General features: G+C 43.7%; 1 protein-coding gene across 1 annotated transcript in view; it reads right to left on the bottom strand.

The window, feature by feature from the left end:
• The window catches only part of LOC132765865 (deleted in malignant brain tumors 1 protein-like), a 68,169-nt gene that overhangs the window by 29,503 nt on the left and 20,629 nt on the right, over nucleotides 1–18,037 (bottom strand). Inside the window, exons 4-8 of the mRNA XM_067463257.1 lie at nucleotides 10,219–10,533; nucleotides 8,427–8,732; nucleotides 6,342–6,650; nucleotides 4,386–4,691; nucleotides 2,448–2,750 (exon numbers count right to left, since the gene is read on the bottom strand). Coding sequence (XP_067319358.1) covers nucleotides 2,448–2,750; nucleotides 4,386–4,691; nucleotides 6,342–6,650; nucleotides 8,427–8,732; nucleotides 10,219–10,533 — 1,539 coding nt within the window. The remainder of the gene's footprint in view (nucleotides 1–2,447; nucleotides 2,751–4,385; nucleotides 4,692–6,341; nucleotides 6,651–8,426; nucleotides 8,733–10,218; nucleotides 10,534–18,037) is intronic.

Genomic DNA, 18,037 nt, shown 5'->3' with positions numbered 1-18,037 from the left:
CGCAGTGAGCCTAAATCTGATCAGGAAGTGGTCGGTCCATGGCAACGGAGAGATAGACAACTCCTCCACACCGCCACCCTGCTCCCATCCCTGGCAGAAGACCAAGTCCAATGTGTGTCCAGCGCAGTGGGTGGGGCCAGTTATTCGTTGGGACAGCCCCATGGTTGCCATGGCAGACATGAAGTCCTGAGCCGCTCCTGTGAGGGTCGCCTCGGCATGGATGTTGAAGTCCCCCAGCACAAGAAGCCGTTGGGACTCCACCGCCAGGCTCGAGACCACCCCCGCTAGCTCAGGTAGGGAGACTGTAGTGCAGCGAGGTGGACGGTACACTAACAGAATCCCTATTCTGTCCTGGTCACCCACCCTCAGGTGGACGCATTCAAAATTTGTGGTCTGCGGGATGGGACTCCTGGTCAGATGGATGGAATCTCTATAGACTACTGCGACCCCGCCTCCCCGTCCTCCGGCTCTTGGTTGGTGTTGCATGGAGAACCCTGGAGGGCAAAGCTGGGAGAGTTTTACGCCCCCAGCTTCATCCAACCAGGTCTCCGTGATGCACGCCAGATCTGCCCGCTCCTCCAGGATTAGATCCTGGATACAGGTCGTTTTTCCGTTGACAGATCTGGCGTTCAACAACACCACCTTCAAGCCAGAGGGCCCGCTCACCTGGTTACACCAATTTACCTTAGGAGACCGGTTGGGGGTTGTTAATATGGATAAGCGATCCGAATTAGGCCAAATTTGAGGTCTCCTTTTTCCGCATCTCCTCCTTCCCACCACGACCTCTATGGGGGCCCCTCGGCTAGTGGGGCCCCCTTGTTGTGTAGTCTGGTGCCTTTGCCCTTTGCAGAACTATAAGTCACTATCCATTATTTGGGGGGGGGGGGTGCTCGACATCAGTGCTATGGCTGATAAGTTTAAGATTGGGCTTCTTCAAGGCATTGCACACTGGGCTCCCTCTGTGCCAAGTTGGAAACTCCAGTTACTTCAAAATATGGCAGCCAGATTGGAATGGCAGTCAGCTTGTTGGAATGGTTTGTTGCAATAATAAATGCTTCACCGGGCCAGTGGTAAGACCTCTATTAAAGAAGACTTCCCTGGACCCGACTATATGTAACAACTACAGACCAATTTCCAACCTTCCTTTTCTGGGCAAGGTCCTGGAGTGGGTGGTTGCCTTGCAGCATCAGGGATTCCTCAATGACAATGATTTTCTGAATCGTTCGCAGTCTGGCTTCAGGCCTGGGCACAGTACCTTGGTGGATGACCTCCGCAGGGAACTGGACAGGGGGAGTGTGACCCTGCTTGTTCTCTAACCCTATCCCTTAGTCATCTGTCATCCAATATAAACATATCTAGATGCCTACATTTCTGTTGGAATTTAACTCCACACTGCCCAAGTCTACAGTCCTCAATAAGGAACAGTTAGCTTTAGAAGAGGCTGAGGGAATGCCACTCCCCCCCCCCTCGCCTCGACTCCTGAATGTCACTTGGACATTCTATTTGCTCTCTCTCTCTCTTTGTGCTCTCATCCTGATTAGTGATGTAAAACAAATACTTTTCAGGTTGCATGCCTTTGTTTAAAACCTCTGTGTCTTCTACCTTTGCAAGAGGACCTCTCTCTGCTTTGTGTGTTTGAAGAGATGTAGTGTTTGGAGCTCTTCCTCTTGTTTAAGCCTCTGAAGAGATGGAGTTCGAGAAAAATTCAGACCCAATTCTTTTCTATCAAAAAATGTAGTTCTTGTATTTTTAAACAAACCTTTTTGAAACTTTAAAGATTGAACTCTGCATCTTCAGTCCCCTCAGGGAGATAGGGCGGAATATAAATAAAGTCTTATTCTTATTGCCTTTGCCTCCTAAGCTCAGCCTTCTTTTACAGCCACACTTCCCCTTCTGCTTGATGTGAGCTGACTGCTCAGTGAAGTATCCTGTTTATGTTTTTGAATGCTCTGCCCTTTTGGGGAGTTTTTCCTAACCATTTCCAGATCATTCCTCACGAAGATGGCATCCAAACTATCTTTTGCCTGACACTCCAAATATACAAGGTCCACCTGATCCATTGGTTTCCCCTTCTTTTGCTCTTTCAGGTCATACCAAGCCCCTATACCTTATTTTACACACACACACACACACACACACACACACACACCTACCTCTTACATTCTTACAATCTAATCCCACCCTTCCTGTTTCTTTGTGGACACTTCACCCCGGCCCTCTCTCTTTTCACTATTTCTAAAAAGTATTCTGAGGCCAAACGGAGCCCAGAGAAGTCACGTGGATGAAGGTCTTCTAGTTAGTTTGCAACTTTCCTGTGCAGTGCCTGAAAACAGTCCTCAATAAAGGGAAATTATAAAAGGAAAAGTTTAAAACCCGCAGGACATTATGTTGCTACAGTAGTAAGTGTGTGTGAACTTTCCTGGTCACAGGGCCCCCTGACTCATTACCTGAGCAAATCACACCAGCAGCTTCTCCAGATCCACAGGGTCCCCAATCCCTTACATCACAGAGTATAATAGAATCCCCTTTCATGATGCAAGAATTATAGGTTAATTTGATGGGATTATATTTTCTTCCAAAGTGGGATCCTCTCGCGGTTGATAAGGCTGGTCCACAGTTTAATGTCCTACAAATAAATTCAGCCGTCCCCAGATGCCAGTCATCATGACAAATGGTATTCCACTGCTGCTCCCCGAACATTTCCAGTCTCCCAGAACATGGATTTAAACCGTTGACCAATCTGATCTGACCTGAAATGATGGAAAAGAAAGCTTGTTATTTTCCAACTTCATTCACTCTCCGTAGGAGAAGGCTTTTCACACTGAGGCTGCCCCAAGCGTTTGAGTGGTCATTTTAAGAACATAGAGCCACCCCATATATTCTTGTTCCTTTACTTTGAGATATTAATGTAATGGAAAGCACCCCTCCCAATAGGAAGCATTTAAAAGATAAAGCACAGCACAGCAGGATAGCTTACTCACGCACAGCAAGAGGAAACAGTGTGACTGGAGAAATCCTGAGCTTAAAACCAATGAGCAGCAGAGCTTACCTTGAAGTGTGAAAAACAGTTTATTGCAACATAAAAAACTACATTTTATAGAGAGGAAAAAATGGGGTCTAGACCAGGGGTCCTCAAACTCTTTGAACAGGGGGCCAGTTCACTGTCCCTCAGACTGTTGGAGGGCCGAACTATAGTTTATACGGGAATATTGTGAAACATTTGTTTTATATATTGTAAAACATTTATTTGTAATTACAAATAAATGAAATTTTGACTTCAAGCATGTCGTGGCATGGGTAACAGGTTTACTATAGCAGCAGGAATCCATGAATATGTTTACTGATTAGCCTATCGGCCAAACTCCCATGACCTCTTGTCATGGGAGTTTGGCTGATAGTTTGTGGCAGCCACACAAAGTTTCTGGATGAGCAGAGGCGGCCCTAGGTAATTTTCAAAGGTAAGCAAACAGTATTTTGGCATGCGCCCCCCCCCCCCAACCAATCACAGGAAGGCCCCGATCTGCTTGGCTGCCTTCTCGCTCCCATTCAGATCCAGCACACACAGCATCCACACCTCCACCTCCCTCTTCCTTCCCAGCCCTCGAGCAGGAGAACAGCAGCATCCAGGCTGCTATTGGTTCAGCCGCCCCTTCAAGGGTCGGATAAATGCCCCCAGGGGGCCGGATCCAGCCCCCGGGCCATAGTTTGAGGACCCCTGGTCTAGACTGTCAAAATAGAAACTTGATTTAATCTCTATTTCCATCTGAACTTAAACCAAAAGGAAATTCTCAAAACTACATTCTGTATTCAGCTCTCTCACACGAAGACTTAAAAGAGAACACACTGACTGTGAGGTCTTGGTGGCTGAACACAAAAGGCATGCAACCTGAAACACATCAGTCTACGTCATCAATGAGGACGAGAATAGAGTGAAAAGAAAGACCGAGACAACAGGTTTTCAGGGCGGATAATGGGGAAGGTCTTCCCTTGCCTAATCCGGATTGCTACTTGATTTCTTGGGTGCACATGTTCATGTTTGTGTCAGTTTGATACTATAAAACCCATGATCCAAAGACAATCAAACATGGCACTTTTATTGTCTTGTCTTGTCTTGAAAGTAGGGATCAATGCTTAGTTAAACTCTAGAATTTCAGTCTCCTCCGTTTCTAGTCTCTGAATTGGGAAATAAAAAGGACTAGAGATATTAAGATGTATGGATTGTCTAATCTGTTGATCTTAATACATTTCATTCATTCGGGGATACAGTACATCAACAATTTCCTTTCTTTGTGAGAAAGTGTCCCGCCTACTAACTATAAAGCCTGATGCTCTGAATTTTGCTTTGGTTCTACCTGTTCTGGTTACCTGCTATTCTAGAAACTCACCTGAGCACTTTACACTCACATCCTGGCTGTGGTTGCAGCTGTGCTTTCCCCAAGGGCTTTTGGGACAGGCAGCCAGAGATTTTTCTTCTCCCGTACAGTTCACATTCTCCAGCCAAATCAGACTAGACCCTTGGCCATTGCGAACTCCCCCAAATGCTGTTGAGGCATCTCCACAATTCAATTCCCGGCACACAACTTGAGCATCACGGGCATCCCAGCCACTATCACACACAGTCCCCCACTGCTGGTTGTGTAACACCTCAAGATGCCCGGAGCAGCGATTGGGACCATTTACTAGGCGGAGCTCTGATGGGACAAATGAGTTAATTGTACAATAAGTTGTAAAATTCATTTTGAACTGTCTCAAGAACGCTTGTCAGCCTCGGGCTAAGGATATAACAAAAAATAGACAATAGCTCTCAACTGCCCCACTGCAGCCGCCTCAATGGACTTTCTGAAGACCCTTCTTTGTTTACCTGGAAAACCCTGTTTCTGCGCTTCCAGGAGCAAAGGCCACATGATAAAGTGACAAAAAAGCATATGGAACTCCATTCTGAAGGGGAAATCTATGTAAATCGAGAAATCCTCTCTTAAAGGATGATGGCGGGGAGACAACACGGAGGAGTTGACTCTTAATGAAGAAGTATTTATTTTTCAGCCTGCAAATGGCGGATAGTTTAGTTCAAGCTCAAAGGACTGCCATGTGTCCTCTCTGGGGTTGTAGCCTTTCAATCTGCAGATCGAGTTGCTTATAAAGTCTGCCTTTTTCACTATTGGCCCACTTTCACTTATTACATCTCTATTGGCTCACAGTAGAAAGCAAAGTGAACAACTGGAGTAGACATAAGGTCTCAAGTGGTAAGCGCCTGCCAAACACTGGTCTTGTCTTCTAGTTTCGTTCATGAGAAATTGGGAGGGGGAGAGTTCAAGAAGAAGGAAAAAACAATTGAAATGTCAAACTGCATTGTAATGTACAGATTAAGTTTTGAAAGGTTTAGAAATAGTGTTTTACAAGCAGCATTGGATATTCCAGTGGCATTAACATTAACATGTGTGATGGCGCGAGTGGTGCCAACTATGTATAGAACTGTTAGTTGTAAGACTTAAACTGTTGTATCATGCTTAATCCTGCCCCTTTTACCCTGCTTATGTATAGTTGCATAGATTAGTTACTTATAGCTGTCAATCAGTACTGTTTGGCTCCACTTCTTCCTGCAGGAGGGGAGTGCTTCCTTTCTTTTCATTCTACCATCAGAGTTTGTACCATATGGACGTGAGTAAGAGACTTGACTCTAAAAGACCCTGATTTAAATTACCTCTCAGCACCAGTTCTGAGGTTTTTTACTCTTGAGACTTGTGCTTCATGTTCAGACCAACCTGAATGACGTTGGAAGTCTCAAGCACCTTCAAGCCGGTTCTTTTGGCACCAGAGGAAGATCCTGAGTCTTCAAACATAGGCCATCTGAACTGGGGTTGTGGTTTGCTCCGTCATTCACAGCCATTGAGGAAAGAGGAAACTTGGAAAGGCTTCTCAGCTTCAAACGCCTTGGACCCAGGACTAACTGAGACTGTAACGTATATTTTCCTTCACCCCTCTGAAGTTTCCAGCTCATTGCTTTAAAGAAATAACTCTTTGTGATCAATAAAACTTATTTTGAATTATTTACAGCGTTTTGGGTTTTTGAGAGTTCCAGTTTCCTATAGGAAGGCAAGAAGCAATCCCCCGGGGAGAGATGCCACGTCCATGCCCCCTTCATTAAGAAAAATAGCCCCCAGGCGCGACGGCACAACATGCAAAAGGAATATGATCAATGTGTTGTTGAAGGATTTCATGGCTGGAATCACTGGGTTCCCGTGAGTTTTCTGGGCTGAGTGGCCATGTTCCAGAAGCATCCAAGCCTGCCTGCAGTTGGAGGGAATATGTGGTATTATTGAATATATATTCTCATACATTACCTGAGCACACAACTGCATCACTTTTTCTATTGTAGCAGTATTCCTCATCAATATAGGCACAGTCACTGAGAACATCTTCTGTTTCTTTACAATTGAAAGAGAATGGCCAGGCAGGACTGTTTGTTCTTCCAAAGTAATCTCCCCAATGAACTGATATGACATCTCCACACTCAAGTTCCTTGCACAAAACCTGAGCTTGATTCAGATCCCATTGAAAGCCACACAGGACCCCCCACTCTTGGTTGTGGAATACTTCAATTTCCCCAGAACATCGACTGAATCCATTCACCAATCTGAACTTTCTTGGATCTGAAATAGGCAGAACTCCTGTTACTTCTTCTCACCATTTCTTCACCAAAGATACAACATGGATGATCACATGGGGAGGGCAGTTTAGAAATATTGCCAGAATGTGTGACTCTATAGCAGGCAAACTTTGGCCCTCCAGGTGTTTTGGATTTCAACTCCCATCATTCCTAAAAGCAGGGAAGCTGACGGGGATTTCTGGGAGTGAAGTCCAAAACATCTGGAGGGCCAAAGTTATGCCATGCCTGATATAGAGTCACTCTCTGGATGGATCTGAAATTACAATATATATGCTTACTGACAAAACTTTGACTTGCATGTTTTGACTGTCTCCTCATTGGTTTAATCCTGGGGAAGTTTCACTGCTTTCTACCTCCCAATGTTGGGCTTTAAATACCTTCAGTGAGCAGGAAGATCCTGAGATACAGAATCATAAACTCATAGAGTTGAAAGATATTGCATGGGGCATCTAGTCCTACCCCCGACATACAGGAAAAGGAATATCAGATGGCTACCCAGCCTCTGTTTAAAAGCTTCCAGAGGGGGAGTTTGCACTACACTCCAAAGTGGTGAGTTCCACTGTTGAACAAGGGTCCTTCCACACAGTCATACAACCCAGCATGTCTGGGCAGAAAATCCCACAATATCTGCTTTGAACTAGTTATCTGAGTCCACACTGCCATATATTCCAGTTCAAAGCTGATAATGTGGGATTTTATTCAGCTTTGTGGAAGGGGCCCAACTCTTAAGGCCAGAAAGTTTTTCCTGGTGGTCAGGTGGAATCTCCTTTCCTGTAATTTGAACCCATTGCTCCTAGTCTTCATCTACAGGGCAGCAGAAAACAAACCTGTTCCCTCTTCCTTATGGCATCCTTTCACATATCTCCTGTCTCCTCTCACCCATTTCTTTAAGCTGCTCCACATGGTCTCCAGACCTTTAATCACTTTATTTACCTCCTCTGGACATGTTCCAGCTTGGCAATCTCTCTCTCAAACTGTGGTGACCAAAACTGAACACACCATGACTACAGGCAGTGCCCAAGTTATGAACAAGATTGGTTCTGTAGGTTTGTTTTTAAGCTGAATTTGTATTCAAGTCAGAATAGCTACATTTTTGAGTCTAGCTCCAGGTGTGTGTGTGTGCATGCGTGTGTTTGTGTATGTTTCTCTTCAGATAGCATAGGGGAAGGGTTAACACACGTTGTTGTGTTTGTTCTGCTGTCTGTGCCCCTGTTCAGAAGATTCAGAAGATTTGCCTCACTTTCTGTCCCCGTGAAAATTGGATTTTGAATGTGTTGAATAGCCCTGGGCCTAGGACAGAACCCCGCGGCATCCCATTGCTTACTTTTCCTGGTATTGATGTCAAGCTTACTGGATGGTAATTGTTTGGGTCCTATTTCTTCCCTTCTTGAAAACAGGGACAACATTTGCTGTCCTGAATGGAGAGTGAGTAACTGGAAAAACTATACCCCCAAAACCAGCAAAACCAAACATTTCTGTAATTTATGTGACTCATTTAAAAATATGATAATGTTTAGTAAAATGGAAGAAAGTAGAAAAAGAAGGAGACCATGACAGATGGCCTTATTCAAATCAAGGAAATTGTGGACTTGAATTTAAAAAACAGGAGCAGGACAATTAATGTCCAAGGTCTTGGAGGTCTCTCATTCATGAGGTTGTCATAAGTCAAAAACAACATGATCACAACATGATAACAAGAATAGCAACTTGGCAACTTGCCTCTATACTGATTTAATATCTTATAGTGATGCAATCCTACCTGCACATTCCACACTTGCGTCTCTGCTGTGGTCACAGCTGTGTTCTCCCCACTGTCCTTTGGGGCATTGCCTTAAAGAGTCTTCTTTCCCAGTGCAGTTCATTCCCTCTAGCCAGATGGGACCAGTCCCTCCTCCAAAACGTGCTCCACCAGATGCCCTCAAGGCCTCTCCACAGCCCAGTTCCCTGCACACAACTTGGGCATCCTGTAGATCCCAGCCAGCATCACAAATCGCCCCCCACGTTTCATTGTGGAACACCTCGACCCTTCCAGAACAGTTACTGGAGCCATTCACAAGGTGAAGCTCTGATGAAACAAAAGAGTTACAGCATCAAACTAATTTTTCAGTCCTAGGGAATTTCTTGGGGTTCTCATAATAAAGATTGGGAATGCTGTGAAGGTATTTATGAGGGGTAGGAAGGGAAAAATCAGATATACAGATATGTATGACACCAGTGGGTTGTATGGGGAAGTAGCATGGGTAATGCAAAAGACGAGTTAAATTCAAATTCAAAACACATGGGAAATCCATCATCTTTTTAATAATAATAATAATAATAATAATAATAATAATAATAATTTTATTATTATTATTATTTCTTACCCGCCTCTCCTTGTGGCTCGAGGTGGGTTACAGAATAATTTAAACACAGAAACATTGCAAAAATACCACAAATACACATATTAAAATGTATTTCCATAAAATACATATTAAAATACACAAAACAGAGGGCAAAGGACACACGGTTAAAACTGACTGGTACATAATGCAGTTCAATGCATTTAAACTGGATTTTGAGTCTAAAATGACTAGATAATGCAGTTTCATTCTATGGCAATGTAGATGGGGCCTGAGATAAATTTCCTGACAACGCAGAATGCAAGATGTGAAAAGTGTGAAAAGTGATCTGTCTGTTAGTGTTGGGGAATCTGTTAGGCTCAAAAATAACCCTCAGTTAGGGTAATTCCACCAAAATGTAGCAGAGTACCATGAGTAAACTCCATAACCAGCAGAGACTTATGTATATCGAGCAGGGATAGCCTTCTAATCATCAGGATGGCTGAGGATTAAAGTTAAGGTTCAAAAGATTTATTAAAATAAAAAGAAATACATTCTTGATGGAAAAGTCTTGGAGCTCACTAACTTGCTAAATCTCATCTTCTAAAGAAGGTAAAAGGTAAAAAAAAAGTCCATGCAGCGAAATTTTGCCTACAAAGAGGCAAATGCATCCTCACAGGGAGAAAGAAAAGCAGAAGTAACAATGGTGGAGACCGCATGGCCTTCCCAGGGCCATTCAAACTTAGAAGGAAGTTTCCTCACAGAACTGAATGGCTACATCATCAAAGGGGAGGAGACAGTGGCTAGCAGTGAAGACAAAAGACAAAGCCCTTTAGGAGACATGCAGAGGAATGTGAGGGAAAGGAATCCCTGAGCTTGGTCCTACTCGTTGAGGACTGAAAACATGATGGCACCAAGGCTTGTGCAGTCCAGGGATGAAACCCATCAATTAGACAATATGAAATGGATAAACTGTAGGAACTGTACCTAATTAAAGATTGGGAAGCATAAATTAAGGCACCTTCAGTCCTTGGAGTAAGAGAATGGAGCGAAAAAACTATGCCTTCCTCAGGATGGAAATGAATGACCCAGATGGACAGGCAGAAACAATTTAGCTTTTGGACTCTTATCCATTTCTATTCTGTTATTTCACTTTAGTAGTACAGAAGAGATGAATAACAAAATATTTCATGCTCCTGGTTTCAGATACAAATTTTCATGACAATGACTTACCTGTGCATGTGACACCAGCCATATAAAATACCCGAACGCGATAGAAATAATACTCCCGCCTTGGTCTTCTTTCACATTGACTGAGGGAGGTCTCTGACCCATTACACTGAAAACCATCCAGCCAGAAGGGAGCAGTTATTTCTCCATAAATTGGATAGTGTGGGGCACGCAGGGCAGTTCCACAGCCAAGGTACCTGCACACCACCCTGGCTTCTTTATCACCCAAGCCTCGGTAATCCACCATTCTCCATTGGCCCTCGTGGAGGAGCTCGACTTTCCCAGCACAGTGATTATGGCCATCAGCTAATCTCAACACTGAGAAGGATGCAGAACAACAGTCATTATCAGGTTTTCAGGTGCGAATAGGAACAAAAAGAATATTTACAACCATTCCAAAAATAATTAAAAACCATGTTTGTTGACTATCCTGACAGAATTTTCAGTGCAAAAATACTATTTTCTATGGAAAAGGCAGATTTCTGTACATAAATAATATTTTCTGAGAAAAATGTTAGGTGTACTTTTATCGAGAACAAGTTCTGAGCTGTGAATAATCTTTGGAAGTAGGGAGAGACCAGAAGGGTCATCGACTGAAAACCCATTCTGCCTTCAGTTAAAGCACCCCTGACAGATGGCCACCCAGCGACTCCTGAAAAACAGCCAGCGAAGGAGACTCCACTATGTTCCTCCACTTACTAACTTGAGTGAAAAGGTTTATCTGTAAAAGATGCCACAGAGTGTGGGGGAAGCTCCTTCTTTGGAGGCCTTTGAACAGAGGCTGGATGGCCATGCTTTGTGCTTTTCCTGCATGGCAGGAGCTTGGACTAGATGTCCCATTTATTTATTTATTTACATCACTTATATCCTGCCCATATCAGCCCACAGGCTACTCAGGGCGGTCTACATATCGGCACAATTCGATGCCATCAATACAATACAACAGCAAAAACAATTAAGTGCATTTAGACAAAAAAGAGCTATATCCTCTCATTCCAATCCTCATCCGTTTCATCGTCTGGTCCGTTCCTGGGTCATTCTCCATCTCAAGCTTGACTATCTATTCCAGGGTTCCGAAGGCTTGCTCAAAGAGCCAGGTTTTTACTTTCTTCTGAAAAGTCAGGAGGGAGGGGGCTGATCTAATATCCCTAGGCAGGGAGTTCCACAGCCGAGGGGCCACCACAGAGAAGGCCCTGTCCCTCGTCCCCGCCAAGCGTGCTTGCGAAGCAGGTGGGATCGAGAGCAGGGCCTCTTCAGATGATCTTAACTTCCTGGAGGGTTCGTAGGAAGAGATGCGTTCAGATAGGTAGGCCGGGCCAGAACCGTTTAGGGCTTTATAGGCTAAAGCCAGCACTTTGAATTGTGCCCGGTAGCAAACTGGCAGCCAGTGGAGCTGATGCAGCAGAGGAGTTATATGCTCCCTGAGCCCCGCTCCTGTTAGCAACCTGGCTGCCGCACGCTGGACCATTTGAAGCTTCCGGGCTGTCTTCAAAGGCAACCCCACGTAGAGCGCGTTGCAATAATCTATGCGGGATGTCACCAGAGCGTGGACTACCGTGGCCAAGTCAGACTTCCGAAGGTACGGGCGCAGCTGGTGCACAAGTTTTAGTTGTGCAAATGCTCCCCTGGACACCGCCGAAACCTGGGGTTCCAGGCTCAGCGATGAATCCAGGATCACACCCAAGCTGCAAACCTGCGTCTTCAGGGGGAGTGTAACCCCGTCTAACACAGGCTGTAACCCTATGCCCTGTTCGGCCTTTCGACTGACCAGGAGTACCTCTGTCTTGTCTGGATTCAGTTTCCATTTGTTAGCCCTCATCCAGTCCTATACAGCGGCAAAGCACCGGTTCAGGACCTGAACAGCCTCCTTAGTAGTAGGTGGGAAGGAGTAACAGAGTTGGACATCATCTGCGTACAGATAATACCGCACCCCGAAACTCCGGATGATCTCCCCCAGCGGCTTCATGTAGATGTTAAACAACATGGGGGACAGTATGGAACCCTGTGGGACCCCACAAGACAATGGTTGTGAGGTCGAGCAGTTGTCCCCCAGCAACATCTTCTGGGTACGATCCTCTAGAAAGGACCTGAGCCATTGCAAAACAGTGCCACCAAGGCCCATTCCCGCGAGGCGTCCCAGAAGGATACCGTGGTCGACAGTATCGAAGGCCGCTGAGAGGTCCCGCAGAACCAACAGGGACACACTCCCCCTGTCTAGCTCCCGGCGAAGATCATCCTCTAAGGCGACCAAGGCTGTCTCGGTACCATGTCCCGGCCTAAAGCCAGACTGTGCCGGATCCAGATAATCTGTGCCTACCAAGAATACCTGGAGTTGTGAGGCCACCACACGTTCCAGGACTTTGCCCAAAAAGAGGAGATTGGAAACAGGCCAATAGTTGATGAATTGAGTGGGGTCCAGTGATGGTGTTTTCTTTTTTTTATATAATAATTTTTATTGATTTTGTGTTACATCAAACAGAACAGGGGGCAAGTAGAGGGTGTGATGGGATGGGGGGGGGTGATGAGTGGGGAGAGGGAGGGGCTGGCAAGAGAGGGGTAAGGAAAAAGGAGAGAAAAGAAAAACGCAAAAAAAACCCCATCACCATTTCAGTCCGTGGTTGACCTCCCAGGGTCTTCCAAGAGTCTTTACCTTTCGGTAATGTCCAAAAAATTGTCTCTTCCTTTTCCTTGATGCTGACAATTTTCCTCCATTGCCATCTATATCCAGTTTATATAAAGGTCAGGTCTATTATAACTGGTATTTCTTTGGTTTTAATAAATTCCTTAAAGCCTGTCCAGTCCGTTTTTTTTGTTGTTTCATTAATTCTTTGTGACAGATTGTCCATTTGTATAATGTCAAAGGCTTTCATGATCCAGTCTTCTTGTGTTGGTACTTCTTTTAGTTTCCACCTCTTTGCCAGAGTTATTCTGGCGGCTGTGCATAGTAAGAATAAAAATTTTTCTTGATTTTTATTCATTTTAGTTTCTTTTAGTATCCCTAACAAGTATGTCTCTGGTGTCTGGGGGAAGTTTATCTTCAATATTTTCTGAGTTGCCTGGTGTATTTTCTTCCAGGGTTTTTAAAGTTTTTCGCAGGCCCACCATTGGTGAAAGTATGTACCTACTTTTTTTCCGCATTTCCAGCATTTATCTGAACTATTTTTTTTTAATTTTGCTAATTTCTCTGGCGTGTAGTGCCATCGAAAGAACATTTTGTACCAGTTTTCCTTGAGATCACTGGCTATAGTGTATTTAATTTTCCTGGTCCAAATTTCTTCCCACTGATTCATCATAATGCTGTGTCCTAAGTCTTTCGCCCATTTTATTTGACATTCTTTGACTTGTTCCTCTTCTGTGTTCCATATTAATAATTGTTTGTATAGTATTCTTATTAATTTTTTGCTTTTTTCCATTACAATGTCCCATGTCCCCCTTTCCTGCTCAAAGCCTAATTTCTCAACCTTCCTGAAGCCCTCCCTAATTTGAAAGTATGCTAACCACGTTATTTCCTCATTTATCTTTTTAAGTTCTTCATGAGATTTTAGTATTATTTTTCCTTCTTCATTTCTCCTTAATAGTTGATGGTAAGTTGGCCAATTTTCTTCTCCCAATTCTCTTTTATGTTTTCCTTCAACCAGCGAAATCCAAAGAGGGGTATGTCTAAAAAATCTAGTTTTATATTTTTCCCATGTTTTGATGAGGGCAGCCCTGATAAAATGATCACTGAAGCCTTTTTCTATTTTTCTTCGGTTGTGCCACAGATAACTGTGCCACCCCGCTCTTAAATCGTGACCTTCCAGTGCTAAGATATGATTATTTTTAAGTGTTGCCCATTCTTTGATTGCCGCTAAATTACAAGCCTCATAGTAAATTTTAAGGTCGGGCATTCCCAGACCCCCTCTTTTCTTTTCATCTGTTAGAATTTTCATACTAATTCTTGGCTTCTTGTTCACCCAGATAAATTTTATTAAATCTGAGTTCCATCTTTTAAACAAAAAGTTATTTTTGATAACCGGGATGGTTTGGAATAAAAATAGGAGTTGTGGTAAAATTACCATTTTAGCTATTGCGATCCGGCCTAGGAAAGATATGTTTTGATTCTTCCATTTTTCCATATCTTTTTGTATTTTCTTCCATAAAGTTTCGTAATTGTTTTTAACTAATGCTCCGTTACTCTTAGTGATATTTATTCCTAAGTATTTTACTTTAGTGACAATTTGAATCTCTGCTATTTTTTGTAGTGAGTCTTTATCATTTTCATCCAGATTTTTAACTAATAATTTTGTTTTTTGCTTATTTAATTTAAATCCTGCCAGGGAGCCGAATTCTTCTATCTTTTTTAACCAAACCTTTATACTGTTTACTGGATCTTCTATGAAACATACCACATCATCTGCATAGGTTTTTAGCTTATATTGTTGTCTTAGAATTTTTAATCCTTTTAGGTTTGTATCTTCGTTTATGTTTCTTACTAATGTTTCCATGACTAAAATAAAGAGTAATGGTGATAGAGGGCACCCTTGTCGTGTGCCCTGGGAGATTTTTATTGGTTTTTTGGTTTCTTGCCCATTAATTATCAGGGAGGCCTCTTGATTTTTGTATATTGCGTCAATTACATTTTGGAAATGATATCCCATATCTAATTCTTTAATTAGTAATTTCAGATAGTCCCAATTTACCTTGTCGAAGGCCTTTTCGGCATCGACAAAGAGCAGAGCTAGTTTTTTTTCATTGTGTTTTTCGTAATACTCAATTATGTTAATTATTGTTCTGGTGTTGTCTTTAATTTGTCTGCCCGGTAGAAACCCTGATTGTTCTTTAGATATCCAATCTTTTAGGAAATCTTTTAATCTTTCAGCCATGATTATTGTGAATATTTTGTAGTCGTTATTTAAAAGGGAAATTGGGCGATAATTTTTAATTTCTGTTGTTTCGGTTCCTTCTTTATGTATTAACGTTATATTCGCTTTTTCCCAGGATTTGGGGACTGTTCCTTTTTCTAATATGGTATTCACAATCTCTTGGAATAAGGGGCTTATTTCGTTTTTGAATGTTTTATAGAATATGGCAGTAAAGCCGTCTGGCCCTGGTGCCTTGTTAATTTTGAGATTTTTAATGGCTGCATCAATTTCATGCATTGAAATAGTTCCGTTTAGTATTCCTCTTTGTTTGTCTGTTAGCTTTCCGATATTTAAGTCACACAGATACTTTGTTATTTTCTCCTTCCTAACTTCTGTTCTTTTGTATAGATTTCTGTAAAACTTGATAAATTCATTAGCAATGTTACTGTCCTCTGGGTATATTTTGTCCCCGACCTGTATCTTAGTTATCAAGTGTTTTTGTTTTTGCTTTTTAATTTTATTTGCCAACCATTTACCGGCTTTGTTTGCGTTTTGAAAATAATTTGCCCTTGCTGGTGTTTTCAACAGCGGTTTTATTACAGCTTGTTTTAAGCTCGCTGGAATATTGCCTTCCCGAAGGGATGCATTAACCACCACCTTCACCCACTCGGCCAATCCCCCTCTGGCCTCCTTTAGAAGCCAGGATGGGCAGGGGTCTAGGATGCATGTGGTTGCCCTCATTCCTCCAAGTATCTTGTCCACATCCTCGGGTTTCACCAATTGAAATGAATCCATCAAAATTGAACAAGCAGGTGCTCGTGTTACATCCTCAGAGACCGCCGTTAACATGGTGTCCAGGACAGAACGGATGAAAGCGACTTTGTCCGCAAAGAACCGAGCAAACGCTTCACAGCGGGCCATCGGGTTGTCAGGGTTCCCATCTGGAATGGTGGGGTTTAATAGGCCTCTGACAACTCGAAACAACTCAGCCGGATGGTTCTTTGCGGATGCAATATTGGCCGCAAAGAAAGATTTTGTTGCAGCCTTTATTGCTGCGGTATATGCCCTTAGAAGGGCAACAAACCGTGTTCGATTTGGCTTGCTCGGGTCCGAATGCCACACGCGCTCTAGTCTCCTCTTCCTTCGCTTCATCGCTGCCAGCTCCTCGTTGAACCAAGGAGCTGGTTTAGCTCGGCTACTTGAGAGGGGACATTCCGGAGCAATCGTGTCTATTGCCCTAGTCATCTCCTCGTTCCAGAGGGACACCAGGGCATCAACAGGATCACCAACCGAGGTGGTGGGAAAATCCCCAAGAGCCGTCAGGAATCCATCTGGATCCATAAGTCTCCTAGGGCGGACCTTCTTAATGGGTCCTCCACCCCTGCAGAGGTTATGGGGTGCAGTGAGTCTAAACCTGATCAGGTGATGGTTGGTCCATGGCAACGGAGTAATAGATAACTCCTCAATACCACCACTGTCCTCCCATCCCTGGCAGAAAACCAAATCCAAGGTGTGTCCTGCACTGTGAGTAGGGCCAGATACCATTTGGGACAGCCCCATGGTTGCCATGGAAGACATGAAGTCCTGAGCCGCTCCTGATAGGGTGGCCTCGGCATGGATGTTGAAGTCCCCCAGCACAATAAGCCGTTGAGACTCCAACGCCAGGCTCGAGACCAACCCAGCTAGCTCAGATAGCGAGACTGTAGAGCAGCGAGGTGGACAGTACGCTAACAGAATCCCTATTCTGTCCCGGTCACCTACCCTCAGGTGAACACATTCAAAAATGGTTGACTGTGGGATGGGGCACCTGGTCAGGGAGATGGAATCCCTATAGACCACCGCAACCCCGCCTCCCCGTCCTCCAGGTCTCGGCTGGTGTTGTACGGAAAAACCTGGTGGGCACAGCTGGGTTAGATTCACTCCTCCAGTCTCATCCAACCAGGTCTCCGTAATGCACGCCAGGTCTGCCCGTTCCTCCAAGATTAAGTCCTGGATGAAAGTTGTTTTACCATTGACAGACCTGGCATTCAACAGCACCACCTTTAACCCGGAGGGAACGCCATCCTTGGTACCCAAACTTACCTTATCAGGAAACCGCTTCAGTTTTACTCATACATTCTCTCGTTCCCTAGGCCGAATTAAAGGTCTCCCTTTCCCGCATCTCCTCTTCCTCCCCCTTATTACTTCAATGCCCCCCCCCAGCTAGTAGCACTCCCCCCTCCCTTCGAGAGTCTGCTCTGACTCTATCATTCAAAGTTATATTCCCTCAATACCTTCTCAAAATGCACCCTTTCATCTTCAATTAGCATATTTTGTTCTGATTTCTGCTGGGACAAGGGAGATGGGAGAGAATCAACCTCATCACGGATGGTCAGGAAAGGCACCTTTCAAAAATGTGAACATGTCATATCTCTTTGCCTACTCTTCTCCAGGCTAAACATACCCAGCTCCTTCAGTGACTCCTCATAGGGCTTGGCTTCCAGATGTTAAAAACTTTGGCTGTGCTTCTCTGGCCCTACTCTAGCTTGTCCATTTCATGCCTGAACTATGATAAACTATTTGACATTCTATACTCTATTGGAAATAACAGCACCATAACTGAACCATAACCTTATTGAAAAGGTAAAAATGATGTCACATCAATTTGGCAAATGTGAATCTCCACGAACATGTGGAGACCACCTTTTGAAAACCATTAGTCAAGAAAAGCATGACCTTGTTAGAAGACAACTCTTTGAACAAGAGATATTCATAAGCATTCTTGTAGTGGCACACAGGTAACTCAGCTGATAAACTGAAGAACCATGTTTTTAAACTGCCAAGGATAAATACATGCCACTACAAAAATATATTTGGTTAGAATTTGTACTTGTAATTGCCCAAAAGATATACACTCCCCTGAAACCTCTTAGTAAAAATATGCACTCAAGAGACAAAACAAAGTAGTCTTCTTTAAAAGAAATATCTCAGGTTTACTAATA

This window comes from Anolis sagrei, chromosome 2 (genome assembly GCF_037176765.1).
Source record: "Anolis sagrei isolate rAnoSag1 chromosome 2, rAnoSag1.mat, whole genome shotgun sequence".
NCBI classification, from domain to species: Eukaryota; Metazoa; Chordata; class Lepidosauria; order Squamata; family Dactyloidae; genus Anolis; species Anolis sagrei.
This window is presented reverse-complemented; position numbering and strand designations above follow the sequence as displayed.